General features: G+C 38.8%; 2 protein-coding genes across 11 annotated transcripts in view; one reads left to right on the forward strand and one right to left on the reverse strand.

Moving 5' to 3' along the window:
- Nucleotides 1-14184, reverse strand: part of DAAM2 (dishevelled associated activator of morphogenesis 2) — a 223546-nt gene extending 209362 nt beyond the window's left edge. Inside the window, exons 1-3 of the mRNA XM_085055065.1 lie at nt 14149-14184; nt 14064-14114; nt 13735-13995 (exon numbers count right to left, since the gene is read on the reverse strand). The gene's annotated coding sequence lies outside the window, so the exon portion shown is untranslated. The remainder of the gene's footprint in view (nt 1-13734; nt 13996-14063; nt 14115-14148) is intronic.
- KIF6 (kinesin family member 6) overlaps nt 14180-16053 on the forward strand; it is a 157510-nt gene continuing 155636 nt past the window's right edge. For 5 of the 10 annotated variants that reach the window (XR_014850759.1, XR_014850760.1, XR_014850761.1 and 2 more), the window contains exons 1-2: nt 14182-14331; nt 15149-15255. Coding sequence is in view for 7 of the 10 variants with exons in the window: in XM_085055073.1 (XP_084911199.1) it covers nt 14266-14331; nt 15149-15255 (173 nt within the window). In the remaining 3 variants the exon portion in view is untranslated. Of the gene's footprint in view, nt 14332-15148; nt 15256-16053 lie in introns of all 10 variants that reach the window. The other 5 variants (XM_085055074.1, XM_085055071.1, XM_085055072.1 and 2 more) reach the window with 2 other exon arrangements.

Genomic DNA, 16053 nt, shown 5'->3' on the forward strand with positions numbered 1-16053 from the left:
AACTAAGAAGACATTCTCATGTGGCACCTACATTTATTATGAACACTGTTTCTATCACCTGCACAGTAGTCTATAGAAAAGAGTCAATTTACAGGATTAAACAGAAGGCCACCCAAATCCAGATTCCATTTTTTTCTTTCCAGGCAGAATAAAATCTAGTGTTATCAATGAATGAAAGTTTGAAGACAGAATACTCATTTGAAGAATCAGGTTTTAGACTAGACTTGGGGAGCAGTGAAATATGACAAAAGTATAACCAGTTTTCTGGTGAAGACAGGCAAAAAAAACCACTTTATAACTTTAACACTAAGAGCATACTGACTTCTCTAGGGTCTTAGTCACTGCTGGTTTAGACATGGTTCAAGATATTCAATATCCCACAGCACCAGGATTTTGTGTCCAAGCAATGATGCTGAGTGGGTGTGTGGGGGGGTTTGTGGGTGTGTATGTTACATTATGTAATGGGATGGCTATTGTGCTTCACTCAAAAAACAAAAAACAGGCCAAAAAAACACTTCACAAAAACTCAGTGAGCTGGAAATTCTAAAAAATAAAACCAGAATAACAATTCTCATATGTCAAAATCCACTGTCTCCTGAATTCCAGAGTGTGTTCCTTACGAGCTTGAAGCTTCACAATGCAGCTTGAAATAAACAAAGTTGGGATGCTCAGCATTTTCTAAGATCAAGGTACAACATATTCCCAAACATTCCCTAAATTAGTTTATTTTATTCTGATATAACTTTACAGAAGAGGATGCACCATTGGTGAAATTATCAATGATGAACCAGTTATGATAAAATGTGTGAACCAGTTTCACAAGACAAGGCTATTTTATGCTTGATTTGTCATTTTCTTTGACAATTTCAAGTATAGACAGAAAGCTGACAGGCTTAAAGAAATATCTTTATAACGTTTTGTTGATTTCACAGAATTAATGTCATAGAAGTTGTTCCTATAAGATTCATTTAGGTATAGGAACCATCTAAAACCTAAAAGTTTTGTTCCTTCTCCCCCCACCCCGCCTCCTTCCCCCCATCATTAATTTGGCAGATCCAGGAAGGTGTAACAATTTAATTGCACTAGATCAAGTTTGTCAAGACATGAAAATGGTGATGTCCATAAAATATGAAATGTGGTTAATTTTCTGAGAGAATTCTTAATTTCTCTGGGTCTATTTCTTCATCTACAAAACAGAAATTATGGAATTGAATGATTGACATGGATGCTGTAAGGTCAATCTCATTCCTTTTTGTAAAGGTCCTTGAGCTCCCCAAACTGAAAAACAGAAGAGCAACAAATTTATTCAGTGCTTGTGTCTCTGATGCACAAGTGTGGGTGAGATGTTGAACGACATGGAAAATTTCTTGATCTTCTGGTACAAAGAGACATGCAGATAAATCAGCTGAAGCCCTCCAGCACAGATACCCTATCTTCCCAAAAACTATGACAGAGAACATTGAATTTAGTCTTCTGGGAAAAAAATCACCTTTTTTTCCATTTTCAGGAGGTTTTTTTTATGGAGAGCATGGTCAGCATGGAGAGTCTTATGGAAAAGATCTTTGCTTTCATAGTTGAAGGTGAACTGTCTGGCTCAGGATTGCTTTTAACAGTAAGTGAAAGGCATCTGATGCTACCAGATACTACTAAAAACAAAAAGGCAAATGTTTCATCACCCAACATGAATTGGTTAGCACTAGAAATAGAATTGTAAGGATAGACATGTCTTGTCTGACTAATATTTTACTTAAGAATTAAGATGCTAAAATGGAAGGATGTCAGAGCGTGAGACATAAGCCATACCACCAATAATCATGGCCAGGTGCCAAATAAAGGATGGATATAGATAGAGCTGTAAGGATACCACATACATGGTCAAGACCATTACGTTTAGAGCCTTCACTGGCTAATGCCAGGGGCTCCAAAGTGTGAGCTGGAGCTGCGAGAAAGAAAAAGATAGGAATAGAAATAGTTAAGGTGGTGGGTAAAAAGCACCCTGGCTGAGCAGGCAGAAAAACAATTCAGGAAGAAGGCCTGGGAAACAGCAAAAAAAGGACTACCTAGGTTTCTTCATGTAGGGAATTGAGAGGGTACTTTCCACAGATGAAATTCGTGTGCGAGACTTCAGAAAGTCTGGATTGTAAAGTGGAGGCTTGAGAGCCTCCACTCTCGAGGAAATTTGTTATCTGTAGAATCGGTTGTACCTTACTTAGGCATAAGAAAGGTTTAATAGTAATCAAATGGCAAACTGATATATTCCCTAGAGGAATATGTGTATTTGCTCTGTATTTGGTTCATTTTTTAATGAAAACACAATTTGCTCATGAGAAATTCTCCAAGCTTCTGAATACTCAATAGTGTCTGGCTGCCATACATAAAATCATGCAGTATTATGTTATATATAAGGATCACAGTATTATGAAATTATAATAATAGTATACGTTTGGAGGAAGAGATACTTTCTAATGTCTTAAACATATGATTAGATAAAAATTATATCATCTTTAATAATTTGAAAAATAAATTGAGGGCTGGAAGGTTTGGAAGGGCCTGTGAACCTACAGGAAGATATTGGGCTGCGTGGGGACTGTTGAACAGTGAATCACAACTAAGAGATTAGCAACAAAGCCACTGATGCCTGGCTTACTTGAAAAAACTGAATGAAGACAATTTTACTTCCCCCTATCTCTGAGACATGACAAAAACTGCTCTAATATTACAACCAGGCATAGTGGCCCTCTGAAGTCATTCCAGAAGCACAGGACCACTGGAATGCAGTAATGTTTGGAAGCAACAAGGGGGATCACAAGCAAGTGGCTTCATTTATATAGGATCAAGCCCTCTGAGAGTAATTAACTTATCTGAGAGGTTAGCCATGAGCATCCTCAGAACCTCGGGAGTGTAAAAGGAGAATGATTAGAAATTGGTGAATGAAGTATTTTTGTGAAACTTGTGCTGGCAGAAGAGCACAAAGCAGCCTAACCGGAGCAAAGATATGTTTTTTGCAATTTTTTGCAACAAATAGCTAAACCAGCTTCTTTTCTTCACACTAGTGTTACAAGTCAGATTGTGTTAATGTCTGTAAATCTCTTTGAGATCTTCCAATGGAAATTACTATTCAAGTTTTATAAAAATATTATATAAAAGAAAAGTTACAGTGCCAGAATATATACAATGAATCTACGGGAAATCATTATTCTTCCATGTTTCAAGAATTATTTGACAAGTATTGAAATTATTTCTCTGGGAACTGATCTGACTTAAATGTGTTTATCCTTTGCCTTTTGTTAGCTTATGTTTGCATTTACTGTCCACTGATAATAGATGAACACAACAGCCTAAGGTACTTGATTCTTTTATGAACTGTAGATAATTCCACATTTCAGTCCTACATAACATCAACAGCATAGGGAAAACTGGAATGTGGCAAGAAGCCCAGGAAAAGGCAAGTTGAATTGGACTGGGAATTAGCTGGAAGGATAATAATCCTGAAAGCCAATATTCATTAAGTAATTTTATGTGCGGCAGAAGAAAATCATGATACACACTTGGCATCTGGAGACTTTAAAATGCTAAGAAAAATATTTCAGTAACTGTACAAATTGGTTAACAATTGTAATGCAAAACAATTATTTCTGAGGTCCCTTGATCCATTCAGTTTTACTCAGCACTATTCTGAAACTCCCATATGTAATCTAAAGAACTGCTTAACAGACATCCTAGTTGTTTTCTGAGATGTTATACAATCCTTCTTCCCATTTTCCTTCTGCAGCCATCATTTGGCCAACATCAAATCCATGTTCACGTCAGCAATGTGGGATTAGAATTCTGGAGGTGCACTGGCATACACTGGGGCCGAGGTGAGCCCTGTGAGGGCATGCAAATATATCAAAACTATAAAACAAGAATTCAAAACAGTCAATAACTAATAACAAAAGCACATAAAAATTAGTGTACTTAAATTTCTCTTCTGTATTAAATCCATATCTGTTCTTAAACTATTAGAGCCAAAATAATACTAACACCTTCCAAGGTAAGATGTTTCATCCTTTTGTATTTTATGATTTGCGCCAAACTGCATGTTTTCCTTATGTGACTTTTCTGACAATCCATTCAATGGAGACTGCAAATTATATCAGCTCCATTGAAAAGCAAATGTTATTTTATTAGTAACAATTTAGTTGTTAACTAGCCATTTTCTTAGGAAGTAGGACAGTTTCCTCTCAAGGAAGGCTTTTGGATTATCCCAGTTAAGAAAGGTCAAGTCCTACTCCATACATCTGGATGTCCCTTCATTAGTGAGAAAGATATTATTTACCTGAATGTAAGTAGTAGACAGAGATTTGGGGTTGTTTCTTTTGTTTTTCAAGTAGCATTTCTTGTTCATGCATCTCACTGGATTATGCTTAACCTCTGCAAATGTAATAGTGTCTTATACAAATCTTACCAGATTAGTCAATGCAAAGTGGTTTTTTTCCTTAGTTCACAAAATCATAGCCTTTTCAACTAACTCTTAACAATCTTATCTCTTGTTTTAGAAGAAGTGTCTATGTGCTAGTCATTTGCAAGAAAAAATATACTCTGAAGGAAGTCTCAGAAATTAATTTATTTACTGCCAGAAACTCATTGTTCATGTTGACAATCTGATATACATATGGACCTATGTTTTCAAATATCACATCTAGTACTTCATGTTTATTACCTCTTGAAAAATCTGGCTGGAGTGTGTGCAAACCACTGAACTCTCCCATGGGTCACAGCATAATGCACGCTTGAGAAGAACAGCTTCTGATTTTGTCAACAGTTCTCTGGTAAAATATATACTATTAGATTAATAATGACTTAATCTAAAAAATTGCTGCTGGCATATATTTGTCTGTCAAATTACCACTAGGACCTTTAGGAAGCTTACTTTCTAAACAAGGATCCACAGTAGATGGAATTGAAATATGTGAATTTGTAACTCACCATCTTGGTCATAAACAACCTGTGAAAGATTAAAACTCTTGACAGTGCTTACAATAAGACTGCAGTTCAGAAAAGAAATAATGGGCCTAAAGAGCAGTATCGTTACTTAAGAAATAGGATGTATTCGATTTTCACCTTTAGCTGGTTTGTTTCGTCTGTGCTCTTCAGCTGTATGTGAAAAACAGGGAAAATGCATATTGTCACTTGTGCTTGCAATATTAGAGTCCAAGAGGCAGCTTTAATTTGATGAGGATTTAATTCCAAATTCAAGAGAATTGTAACTCACTAGTTCATCACATGCTTGGGGATTCGTAAGTGAAAGAGCTGCTATGGAAGCCTAAATGCCAACTAAATAGACAATCCATGGCCAAGCTAGAGATAGAAGATCAACACTGGCTAAATGAACATTTTGTATTTTAATATAGTGACTCAGACAGGAAGTCTGCCTCTTCACATTGGCAAATAACTGATGTCTGCAGTCCCTGGATACCAACCCCTGCCCATTTATAAGATTTCTCAACTGCAGATGCACATCAGCATGTGAGAAAATCGCGCAGCCTTAAATGTATCTGGCATTTGAGACTTCAAATCATAGAGAGGTTGGGTAGGAAGGGACTTTAAAGATTACCTAGTTCCAACCTCCCTGTCCTGGGAAGGGACATATTCCACTGGAACAGGTTGAATTTGCAATACTAGTTGAATAAGCAATAGTAGTTGGTTTATTTTAAACTAAAATTGGATATTTAAATAAAACAGAAAAAATAAACAAAACAACCAAACTAATCCTCTTTTTTCCATTCATTGCCTGAAAATATCTGGAAAAAAGAGGATTTAAAATACTGTTGCAATGAGCTTACATGAGGGCTATTCTATTTGATTTCAAAAAGTTCAAGAGTACATCTTAATTTCTTAGTTCACAGTATGGTATAGGGAAAACCAGTATTTTGCTGTTTGTAACAATGCAGAAATATATTAAAAACTATAATGGGATGGTTGGTCTTGGTATTTTAAGGCACTTAGTGCCTTGTTACTTAAGAAACCATTTTCTCTGGCTTCACTGCAAGCTGCGCTTGCAAAATTGGACGCATTGTTTAATTATTCCACAGCTTAATTTTCTTCTCAAAGGAAAAGGCAGGTACCAACTCTAAACATGTTAATGTCTGGCACACCTGGCTGGAGCATATCATTACACCCAAGTTGAAACACTTGTGAGTCTGTGCAAGTACTTAAGAATGCTCACTATAGCAGCTTCCTGAGATCAGTGAACCTGGATAGTATAATTTCCCCCAGTTTTAGGTATGCTATGATGCATACTTCTGCTTCCTTACAGATGGCCATCTTTTCTTGTACAACTCCCTTCATCCTCCTGTACAAACATTTCTCATCGGCTCACCTACTCAAGTACTGGTCACCCCATCCTAATCCATCTTCTAATGAGATCAGCTATTCTCCTTCTGTATTTTTCTTAACTACTCACTCTTCTGTGTCTATTCACTTTCTTCATACTAGCTCCACACTTCCATCTTTTCCATCCAAATAAAAAGGCTGAACAAACAGCTCTCAAGAGGCCTGCTACCTCTGCTTCCCTTTGCCTTCAAAGTAATACTCCATTTTACCCTCTCCTTTTCATTTTCACATTGCCTAAACCATGAAGCTTAATTTTACTGGCTGGAGTTTTCCTCTACACTTGTATTCTAGAGACTCCCTCACTACAGCTCCCTGCCTCATGCCCTCTATTTTCACTTAATGATAATTGTGAAACTGAGATCACAACCTTTATCCTTTTGAACTAAAAAATCTGATTTGACTCCATGGCTGTAGTCACCTTCCATCACACTGCATTTTCCTCACATCTGTCCTCAACGAATGAAAGCTTCTCTACCCTCCCCTCTCGCCCAGTCCCACACACAGACTCTCGGAGTGCTGTTGCTTTGTGTCATCCTTTCAGTTATCACACTGATTATACTGTCAGCAACTGTGCCTCCTCCAGAAACTCTCCTGTCTTTACTACATTACTTTGTCTTTAAGGCTCTTGTCCACACTGTAACACCTTATTCATGACCAACTTGCAGATAGGTTTGTGTCTATGATCTATCAATAATATCAACTTCATTTTATACTTTCAAACACACCTTTCCCTGCTTTCTGTGACACTAGTTTTCATTCCCAAAAGCAGCTCTGCAAAGACACGCAACATTATATAATTCTCTTTCTTTAAATTCTCGTTACAGCAGCAGCTTGATGGGAAAATCCCAGTCTCTGACAATTGTGCTAGCATTACCCACTTTATTTCTATTTATTTTCCTCTTTTCCAGCATTGCCACCTGTCCTAAACTTAGCAAGAGCTGTTTGGTACACCTCTAAACTTACACAGTGCCCAGCAAAACTTCTAATCCATGGTGCCAATTTAGGATTGATTATAAATCAATGGTATCTAATAACTGAATTTTATGTTTTATTGAAGATTATGGAATTTTAATCCTTTTCAAACAAGAGCATACACAAACTAGCTATACAATGACTATAAAAGAAATCATTCATTGAGCAGAATTGAAGATAAGATTCTACATTTCTCACCAGTTTTCAGATCAAAAAAACCCAAACCCCACAGACTTTTCTACTCATGGTCACCTAGAATTTTATCTCTCCTTAGTCAGAGACAAATCAACAATGGACTTTGGAAGGTTTCATAATAAAGTAACAATACAAAAATTATAATGCTAAAGATAATTATGGGATGGAGGTAGAAAAAAATGTGCAGATAACACTTATAATGTATTAGAATTAAGTTTATGTCTCCTGTTAATACTTCTCACTCTGTGGCTTGCAACAAAGGATCCAGTTTACCATTTAGAGGATTAAACCCTCCCCCAAACCCCCAACCAGAAACAAAAACCCCAACCAGAAACAAAAAGATTTGTTGTGTGTTGCAGTCGGAGTCCTAAGAATCCCTAAATTTCTCCATTGAATTTTTGTTTAATCTAAAAGAGTCAAACAATTAAAGACATATAGGTATGCATATATATAAGCCCTCAGGACAATATTTTCAGACTTTCTGGTTTGACTGAGACAAGACACACATTTTTAGAGCACATATAAAAGTGTTGGGTGAGAATGTCAGAACAGTGACAGTTTAAGGTACTTTCCAAATGTTTTTCTGACATGCATGAAGATGTAGCCCTGTTTCCTAAGAAACAGATTGTAACAGTCGCCTGCTAGAGGAAAACATCTCTGCCCTTCTCACAGGCTGGACTATTAAAATCCCAACAAGGCAGTTTTGTCTGCATGACAGGATTAAACATTTTAAAGCTGAACACAAAGCAGAAGAAAACAAGGGTTATAGGGCTTTGGGATGATACTTGAAATGTCAAAAAATATTGCCTCAAGTTTTTCATATTCCATTCAAATATAGAAACCTAAGTTTTTGCATTACCACACCTTTTACTATAAAGGTTGTACTGTTTCTGGCAGCGGTCATTGAGTAACAAACTCAACAGATACTGTACCTAAATTTAGGCCACATTTCAGACTTTAAGTGCTGGTCATTTAAGAAGTGTTTCTGGTCATGTAGAAGATACGTATTTGGCACTGATGTTTTCAGGAGCTGGATGATCACATAAACTCAGACTTTGGCAAGAGCTTTGGCTCTTCACCCTGCCCAGTTGATCTGTGGAAAGATTTTAAAGTTCTAACTTCTACTCATTATCTCAGCCAAATGGCATGACAGTTGCCAAGAATAAGCAAAGTCTATGAAAAGTAAAACTTTGGGGGAAAAAAAAAAAAGAAGAGGACTTAAAAGTTTGGGCTATTATAAAACTTACAAGGCTGTCTATTTGAAAGCATATTAGGTTGCTAGGTGACATAATGGAGCACAGGTCCTTGAACTGCCAGGTCCAGTATATATTATGACCCATATTATTTTTCTAACTGGAAAAAAACAATGGTAAATGTGACAATTTGTTGTGATGCTCTATGACTTCAGAATGCAACAGCAGACCCTTTTAAATCATGGAATTGCCAGATCCTGTAACTCATATGACTAATTTCAAGTCTGTAGGTTGTTTCTGTTGTGGTGCACTTTCTCAAATGCTGCAGCTGAAGAAAGTTGACACATCTTTGAGGTTTAGCATAAATGCAAATGCTGAAAATTCCTCAAGTACAAGGTGATTAACCAGGCAAGACAGAAAGATCTCAAATAGTAAATTTAAAGTAAACCAAAATTTTTCAGGCCTCCAACATGAGATTTAATCTCTAGACTTGCACATTTTTAGTTGGCTGTCAGCTTCAGGCTCCATTTTCCAGACTTTCTTCAAAGTTCTAAGAAATACAAATGCTGAAAATAGTTCTTTTTGTTCAATAATAACAAAAAAACCCCAAAAAACAAACAAAAAAAAAAGTCCTACAATTTCTGCATCTTTGTAATCGGCTCTTTAGCACTAATAACAGAAATCTTACGAAAATTTAAAAAGGCAAAATAGTTCTTCAGCTAGGCCTCAAGAGAAGCTTCTGTTAATCAGCAACCATAATTTTGAATTAAATTAAATGGCTTTTCTTCATCAGGTTGGTCTTGTATCTTTCTACCTTATTTTCTCATAAAGGTTGGAAATCTGCTGTTTCCTTTCTTTTGTCTTTATTCTAGCAAGCACTGGACATGGTTTGTGGGCTCACCACAGTGGGGACTCCAATCAAATCCCTGTTCATATGAAAATAAAGTTATAACATGAAATAATGAATAAAATAGAGAAGAGATTAAAATAGAAGCCTTAAACTCTCGGCTAATGAAAGTTTTGTGTTATTTTGCACCTTTTGTTATTATTTTGTAACTTCTGTTATTTTTACTGCTTTGAACAACAACAACAAAAAAATAATTAACCCTTTAATTAGCTTTCAACTTTACCTAATAGTTTCTGTCTTCATATATATCTCTATGTACTGCTTTGATCATTTCTGTAACTTTTATGGGAAAAAGAACCCTAACTAAGAGAAAATTTCCCTGGAGCTAATGCCTATGAAATTGTAGCAGTCATATTAATACCCATATTACTTCAGCAAATAAGATACTAAGGGACAGTTAGTATTATTACAGGATATTAGGAAATTAAGTCTTCATATGTCTCCATTCTTAAATGCATGTCTCACAGCAGTTGCAAAAATGGCAACCTGCTATGCATTTAGCTTCAACGGTGGCACTTTGCTTAACACTTTCAGAATCCTATACAAAAATACATACAAGCTAGTCATAACTCAAGGACACCAAAAAAAAACCAAACAAACCCTAGAGGTTATCTATTTTAAAGTTTGAAGTAATTTTAAAGGTACAAAATCTGAACTCTTGTATTAGAGACAACATAAAACTTCATCAATTAATTCCTAAAGCAAATTGGTAATTTCTTATTGAACTAGAACCTCTCTCAAGGACAAAATGAGCACTTTTTGAAACCACTTTGAACCTCCTAAAGTTTTTAGGAGCACTTCTTGCTTCTAATTTAGCACTTCTTGCTTTTAAGTACAAATGAAGCTGCATTCAAGCTACCAAAATAAGCGGAGCAAACACCTGACCTTGTTCTTAAATTGATGGAATGATTGAATCAAGTGAGGAAAAGTTTTCTTTCCTTTCTTTGACCATATCTAAGTGTATGAGTTTTTTCTAAAAGGATGACATGAAACACTGAACTTTAAGTACCTTAGGAGCTGTATATGAAAATGAAAACCACAGTGATGATATTTAGAAGAACCATATTAAGTTTCTTGTGCTCAGAAGCTGCTATCTTCTGTACTGGACAAACTGAAGTAGACACAGAATACAAAGACTAAGAAAATGAGACTCAGTAAAAAGCGAAATTTTGATTTTTTACAAATGAAAAGAAGTTCTAAAGATGGACAAGAAGATAAATAATCAAGTTGTGGAAGTTCTTTGACATGGAGATACCCATTTTATATTTCCTGTAAAATGTGCAACTGTTGACCCATCTAATTAGGAGTTGTGTGTGCCTTATAAATTTTCAAGCTATTAAGTTGACTGAAGGTTCCCTACAGCTTAAAAATTATAACTGAGAACATGACATTTTTTAATGAACTCAAGATTACATGTTGACAGTGACCTTAAAAGAAAACAGACAGACTACATCCAGGCAAGGAGATATTATCATGGTTAGGATAAGAAAATGAGATGAAGTTAAGTCACATCAGGTGGCTTAGGGGAAGAAAATGTATACTGTCTTTGCCTTCTTGTTCATTGTATGGTCCTAGAAAGATATTTCAATAACTGAAAAAGACTTTTTGGAGCAGAGGTTCTTGATTTCACCTTGTGGGTGATAACCCTGATTATGAAAGAGATCATGTATCTTTCAGAATTTAGTCCTGTTCTCATCAGTTTCCAAAGGGACGAATCAAGAACCTAATGCAATTCATTTCCCTCTGCTTTCCAGTGTGCATTTATTCACCTTAAATTATTTTCATTTTTTTCTCATGTCTGTCTTAGAACATTCTTTTACTTCCACATCAACTACCCACAGTGTATTCATATACACTCATACAGCCTCTCATATTTAGCCTTTGCTAAATAAATCAAGTGCTACAGGTCTGTTCTCTTATGTCAAAATCTCCATCAGTTCAGTAACTATTCCAGTAGCCCTTGAATTCAAAAGCCTGCGGAATTAAAAAGAGCTGACCATAAGCACAGAGAGAAAGTAAGCTGAAGATCTCACCAGAACTCTGTACATTAGTGTGAAGGCTTACTTTCCTGTGTAGGAAATTCACACATTCTCAGGTCACTTAAGAACCACAGCTTTTTTTCATTGGCAGCTGCCTTCTGAGCTTTCACAACCAGAAAATCTTCAGACATTTCTAGCTGAATGGATTCCAGATTGCAATAGAATGTGTTGTCATTAGCCCTCCATCTTACATGCCTTCAACATTTTGCAACTTATAACACATTTCATGGTTATCTACATCTATTACTCTAATCCTCATGGTAATACATCTTCTCCTATATATCTTGACCCTTTTCAGCACATATGACTCTCAGCCCCATCATTATCAGAGTTTAATTAATACATGCTCCCTTTTTTGGCACGAAGTTTTTAACTAAAATATCACATAAGCTCTGTCTCACAAAAGCCTGCTAAAAATTTCCTTGTGGCCCAGGAATATCCTTTTTCTTAACGAACTACAAGAGATCACCTTTAAGTTCTCACTCCTATTATAACTCCTTCACTGATCTCCCATGTTTTGCAGTCAGCATACTACATACTACCACCAAGAAGAAGACCTGAATAATTCTGATGGTCAAATTAATGATGAAGATTTTGTTTTGCAGAAGGATGGGTAAGCCTAGAGATTTGGGTGCTACTGGGCTAACACACCATTCTTGAAGGCAAAATATTATGGAGCACACTCCAGCATTTCTGCAAGGACAGCTGTGTAATAGAAAGGACAGTTTAGAAGAAAATTGTATGCTGTTATCTTTGTTCTTCTCTTGCTATGAAAGTGATAATTCTGCAGGTGGCCCAGGATTCCTTCTCCCCTTTCAGAAATTCAGCCTATGCTTTTATTCTGGAAGCAGCTTGAGTCTGAGCTGGCTCACCGGCTTCTCTGTGCCATAGCATATTCAGACTCTCCTATAACAAAACCAGTGTCTCTTCACTGTGCCACTGGCTCAAAGTTTACAGCTCAGGCTTCAGGTTGAAGGAGGGCACCTACACCATTTGCAACCAGGCTTGGTCCCAGAAGCAATAGTGTCATTCACCTCCACACTCCAACTACTCCAGCAACTGAACACTAGCAGACACAAAATAGCTTTCCTCACAATTAACTGCAAAATTATAATGTCTGCTGCCCAGCTAATTCACAGTCCAGCTATGCTGCTAAATAACACAGTTGACTATTACATTTGCAGTTTCCAAAGAAAACTGTACTGTCCTGCACCATTTCAATTCAAAACCAAGCAAACTAACAAACTAACCCAGTTCCTGGACCTTCAATTATGATTCTTCCAGAGTTCTGGAACTAAAATTATTTATGCTTCCCTCCCAAATCCTGATCTCCTCCTCTAAATTCATTGAACACTGTGACTTATGCTTCCCTCTTGGCTGTAGTTTTTTTCCCTTCCTCCAGTCACTTCTGCCTCTAGCATCACCTTCAACAGCCCCATCCCTACTGACAAGAGAGAAACCTTTTCTGTAGTTTTGGAGCAATGCTGAGAGGATACTCACTATTTATTCCATTATTCTGTTCCAATGTCCTGTTTTTTCTTCACTCTTTATTTACTCATCAAGTAATATTTTCCATTTGTTTTCATTTTTACCCCTTTGACTTTTGCACTGGACTTTAGATGGTGATTAGTCCTTTCCTATTTCATTCCCTGAAGGAATGAGACACTTCTGAGACACAGCTGGGAAAGAAAACCTTTTCCCTACCACTTTTCCTATTCAGAACACAAGTTCAACTGAGTTAGATACAAGTTCTCTGAGTCAGAGAAATTTCTATCCTCCTCCACAATCAAGTCTCTAATTTTCCACCTAATTATATTAGTGTGCTTGCAATCACTATAATCTGATCTCTGCCACCATGTCCCACCAAAACTAAGGTCAAAATACTATCATGTTGTTTGTGCGACTCTTCAGTGATCACTTCACAGAACAGTGGGCTTCTGCCATTACTGCTCTCTGAGTTTACCTCCTGTACCAAGACAACACCCTCTCTGTCCGCTAGCAGGTCTTTTTCACAACCATTTTTGTATTAGAATTAAGGAACTGATGTCCTCACCGCCTGTAATCCTGGTATTTCCCCTCAATTTGAGCTGCATAACGACCAAAGACCTTCTCTTGAGTCTCACACGGGTGTGCTGAGCTGGGGATGCCTGAGGATCCCCGGAGCGCTCCACATCCCCTCATCGCCGCACCTCTGCGCTGGGCAGCGTGCGAGCTCCCTTCACTCCCGGCCGAGCAACGCCGGCCGCGGGGAGCGCAGCTGGCGGGGAGCCGGCATTCCGTGCTGTGCAGGCGGTCACCTGCGGCTGGAGATCACCTGCGGCCGGAGGTCACCTGCGGCAGGAATTCACCTGCGGCCGGAATTCACCTGCGGCCGGAGGCCACCTGCGGCAGGAGGTCACCTGCGGCAGGAATTCACCTGCGGCAGGAGGTCACCTGCGGCAGGAATTCACCTGCGGCAGGAGATCACCTGCGGCCGCGCCCTCCCGGCTCGCTGCGGCTGTGTGAGGGCCGGGAGCCGCTCGCGGCGCGGGGCGCGTGCCCGCGGGCCGTGCCCGGTTACCGTTGCCCGGGCCCGGCGGCGGCGATGGTGAAGGAAACGATCCGGGTGTACGCGCGGGTGAAGCCGCTGCGCAGGCGGCAGCAGGCGGGGGTAGGACGGGAGCTGTGCCCCGGGGGTGCACTGGGGACGCCGGGGAGGGCCACGGGCTGTCCGGGAAGCCGCGGGGCGGGCGCCTTTCCCGCGGGAGGCTCGGGCGGCTGGCGGGGCGGAGGGGCTGGTGGCGGGCGGGTGTGCGGCGAAAACCTCCTGCTCTCCGAAGCCTTAGGAAGTACACAAAACCGTGAACTAGAGGAGTTTAGGCTGTAACTGCTGGGGGCGTGGGTGAGGAACTTACTTGCAGCCTAGTTATTAGAGAAAGGCTCCGCAGGAAAACACTTGACACGCGTCCCTGGGTTTGGGCAGTTCAACAGTGTTCCGAGTAAGGGAGTGGAACGTGTCGCTCCCACTGTACAGCTGCCCGTGCAAGGGATAGTAAAGACAATGAAAGTGTTCCTCAGGAACCGTGCTTTTCGATCTCTTCATTGCCTTCTCGTTTTAAACCAGCTCTTCTCATCGTAGCCTTTCCTAAAATATTCTTCCAGCTTTTTTTGGAGAGGTTTGCACTGGGGGCCATGCTTTGTTTTTTGTAACATCTCTGATACTAAAGTGGTTTAGTAAGCAGATGGTGTTAAAAAAGGTTACGCTGTTGTTCCAAACATTGTTGTAGTGTTTACATGGTGACAGAATAATGCTGTTACGTGCTGGTTTTGTTGTATGGTAGTTAAGGAAGAGCTCACATATTAGTGCAATTTGCTTATCTCCAGACAATTATCGGTGCGAAGCTTAGGTAAGTGTTATGTCTAAGGGTAATGCATCATGCTGTTCTATTGATGAAATTATTCTGTGAATTTGTATCCATGCTTATTAGATTTATTCAGTTGATGATGAGGAACCTCTGCCCAGTCTGGAGATTACTGTGCCACGTGACTTAGCAGATGGGTTCATCAATAATAAACGAGAGAGCTACAAGTTCAAGTGAGTAGAAGCTTCATCTTTCTACTTTCTGCCTTTAGTGATTGACAATACTGTGTAGTGATGCTGATGTATAGAATCAGGAAATGTCTAATCTTTAAATTATGGTGTAGATAGGTTTATTTTTATACAACTCCCTTAACAAGAGGAATACTTCAGCATATGCTCTTCACCACAATGGCTCTGATAGCAGTGAGTGAAATTGTCACGCTGCTGTCTATCCATTGCAATACATAATCACCTCTAGTGACAAGGTTGAGACTGTCTTTTTCCAATTTGGATATGTTTTATTATTTGTATTAGTAAACAAGTAAATTTGTTTCTCTATGCTATTAAAAAAGAGAACTCCACATAAACAACTGCAGCTCAGACTGATGTCATTATACATCAGCTAAGGCAGTCTGCTTGAGAAGAGAGGAGCTGCCCTCAGGCATTTTGCAAACATGGACAAGCTGTTGAGGGATATTAAACCTGGAGGTAGCTTTGCCTGCAGTGGCCATGAGATAGTGAAATTTGGGATACTGAGAGAAGGGAGTAAGGCAAAAAGTAGGATTGCAACCCTGGCCTTCATGAATGCAGACTTTGGCTTGTTCGTGCATCTGCTTGAAAGGATTCTCTGAGACACAGTCCTGGAGAAATGTCCAGGAAAACTGGCTGATTTTCAAGGTACATCTTCTCCAAGCTCAAGAACAGTCCATCCACATTAACAGAAAATGATGTGAAAGCAGCAGAAGGCCTGACTGGATGGGGAAGCATCTCCCAACTAAATGGCAATATTAAAAGAGTAGTAGTATGGGTGGG

Source organism: Lichenostomus cassidix, chromosome 3 (assembly GCF_008360975.1).
Source record: "Lichenostomus cassidix isolate B80296 chromosome 3, HeHo_3.0, whole genome shotgun sequence".
Taxonomy (NCBI): Eukaryota; Metazoa; Chordata; class Aves; order Passeriformes; family Meliphagidae; genus Lichenostomus; species Lichenostomus cassidix.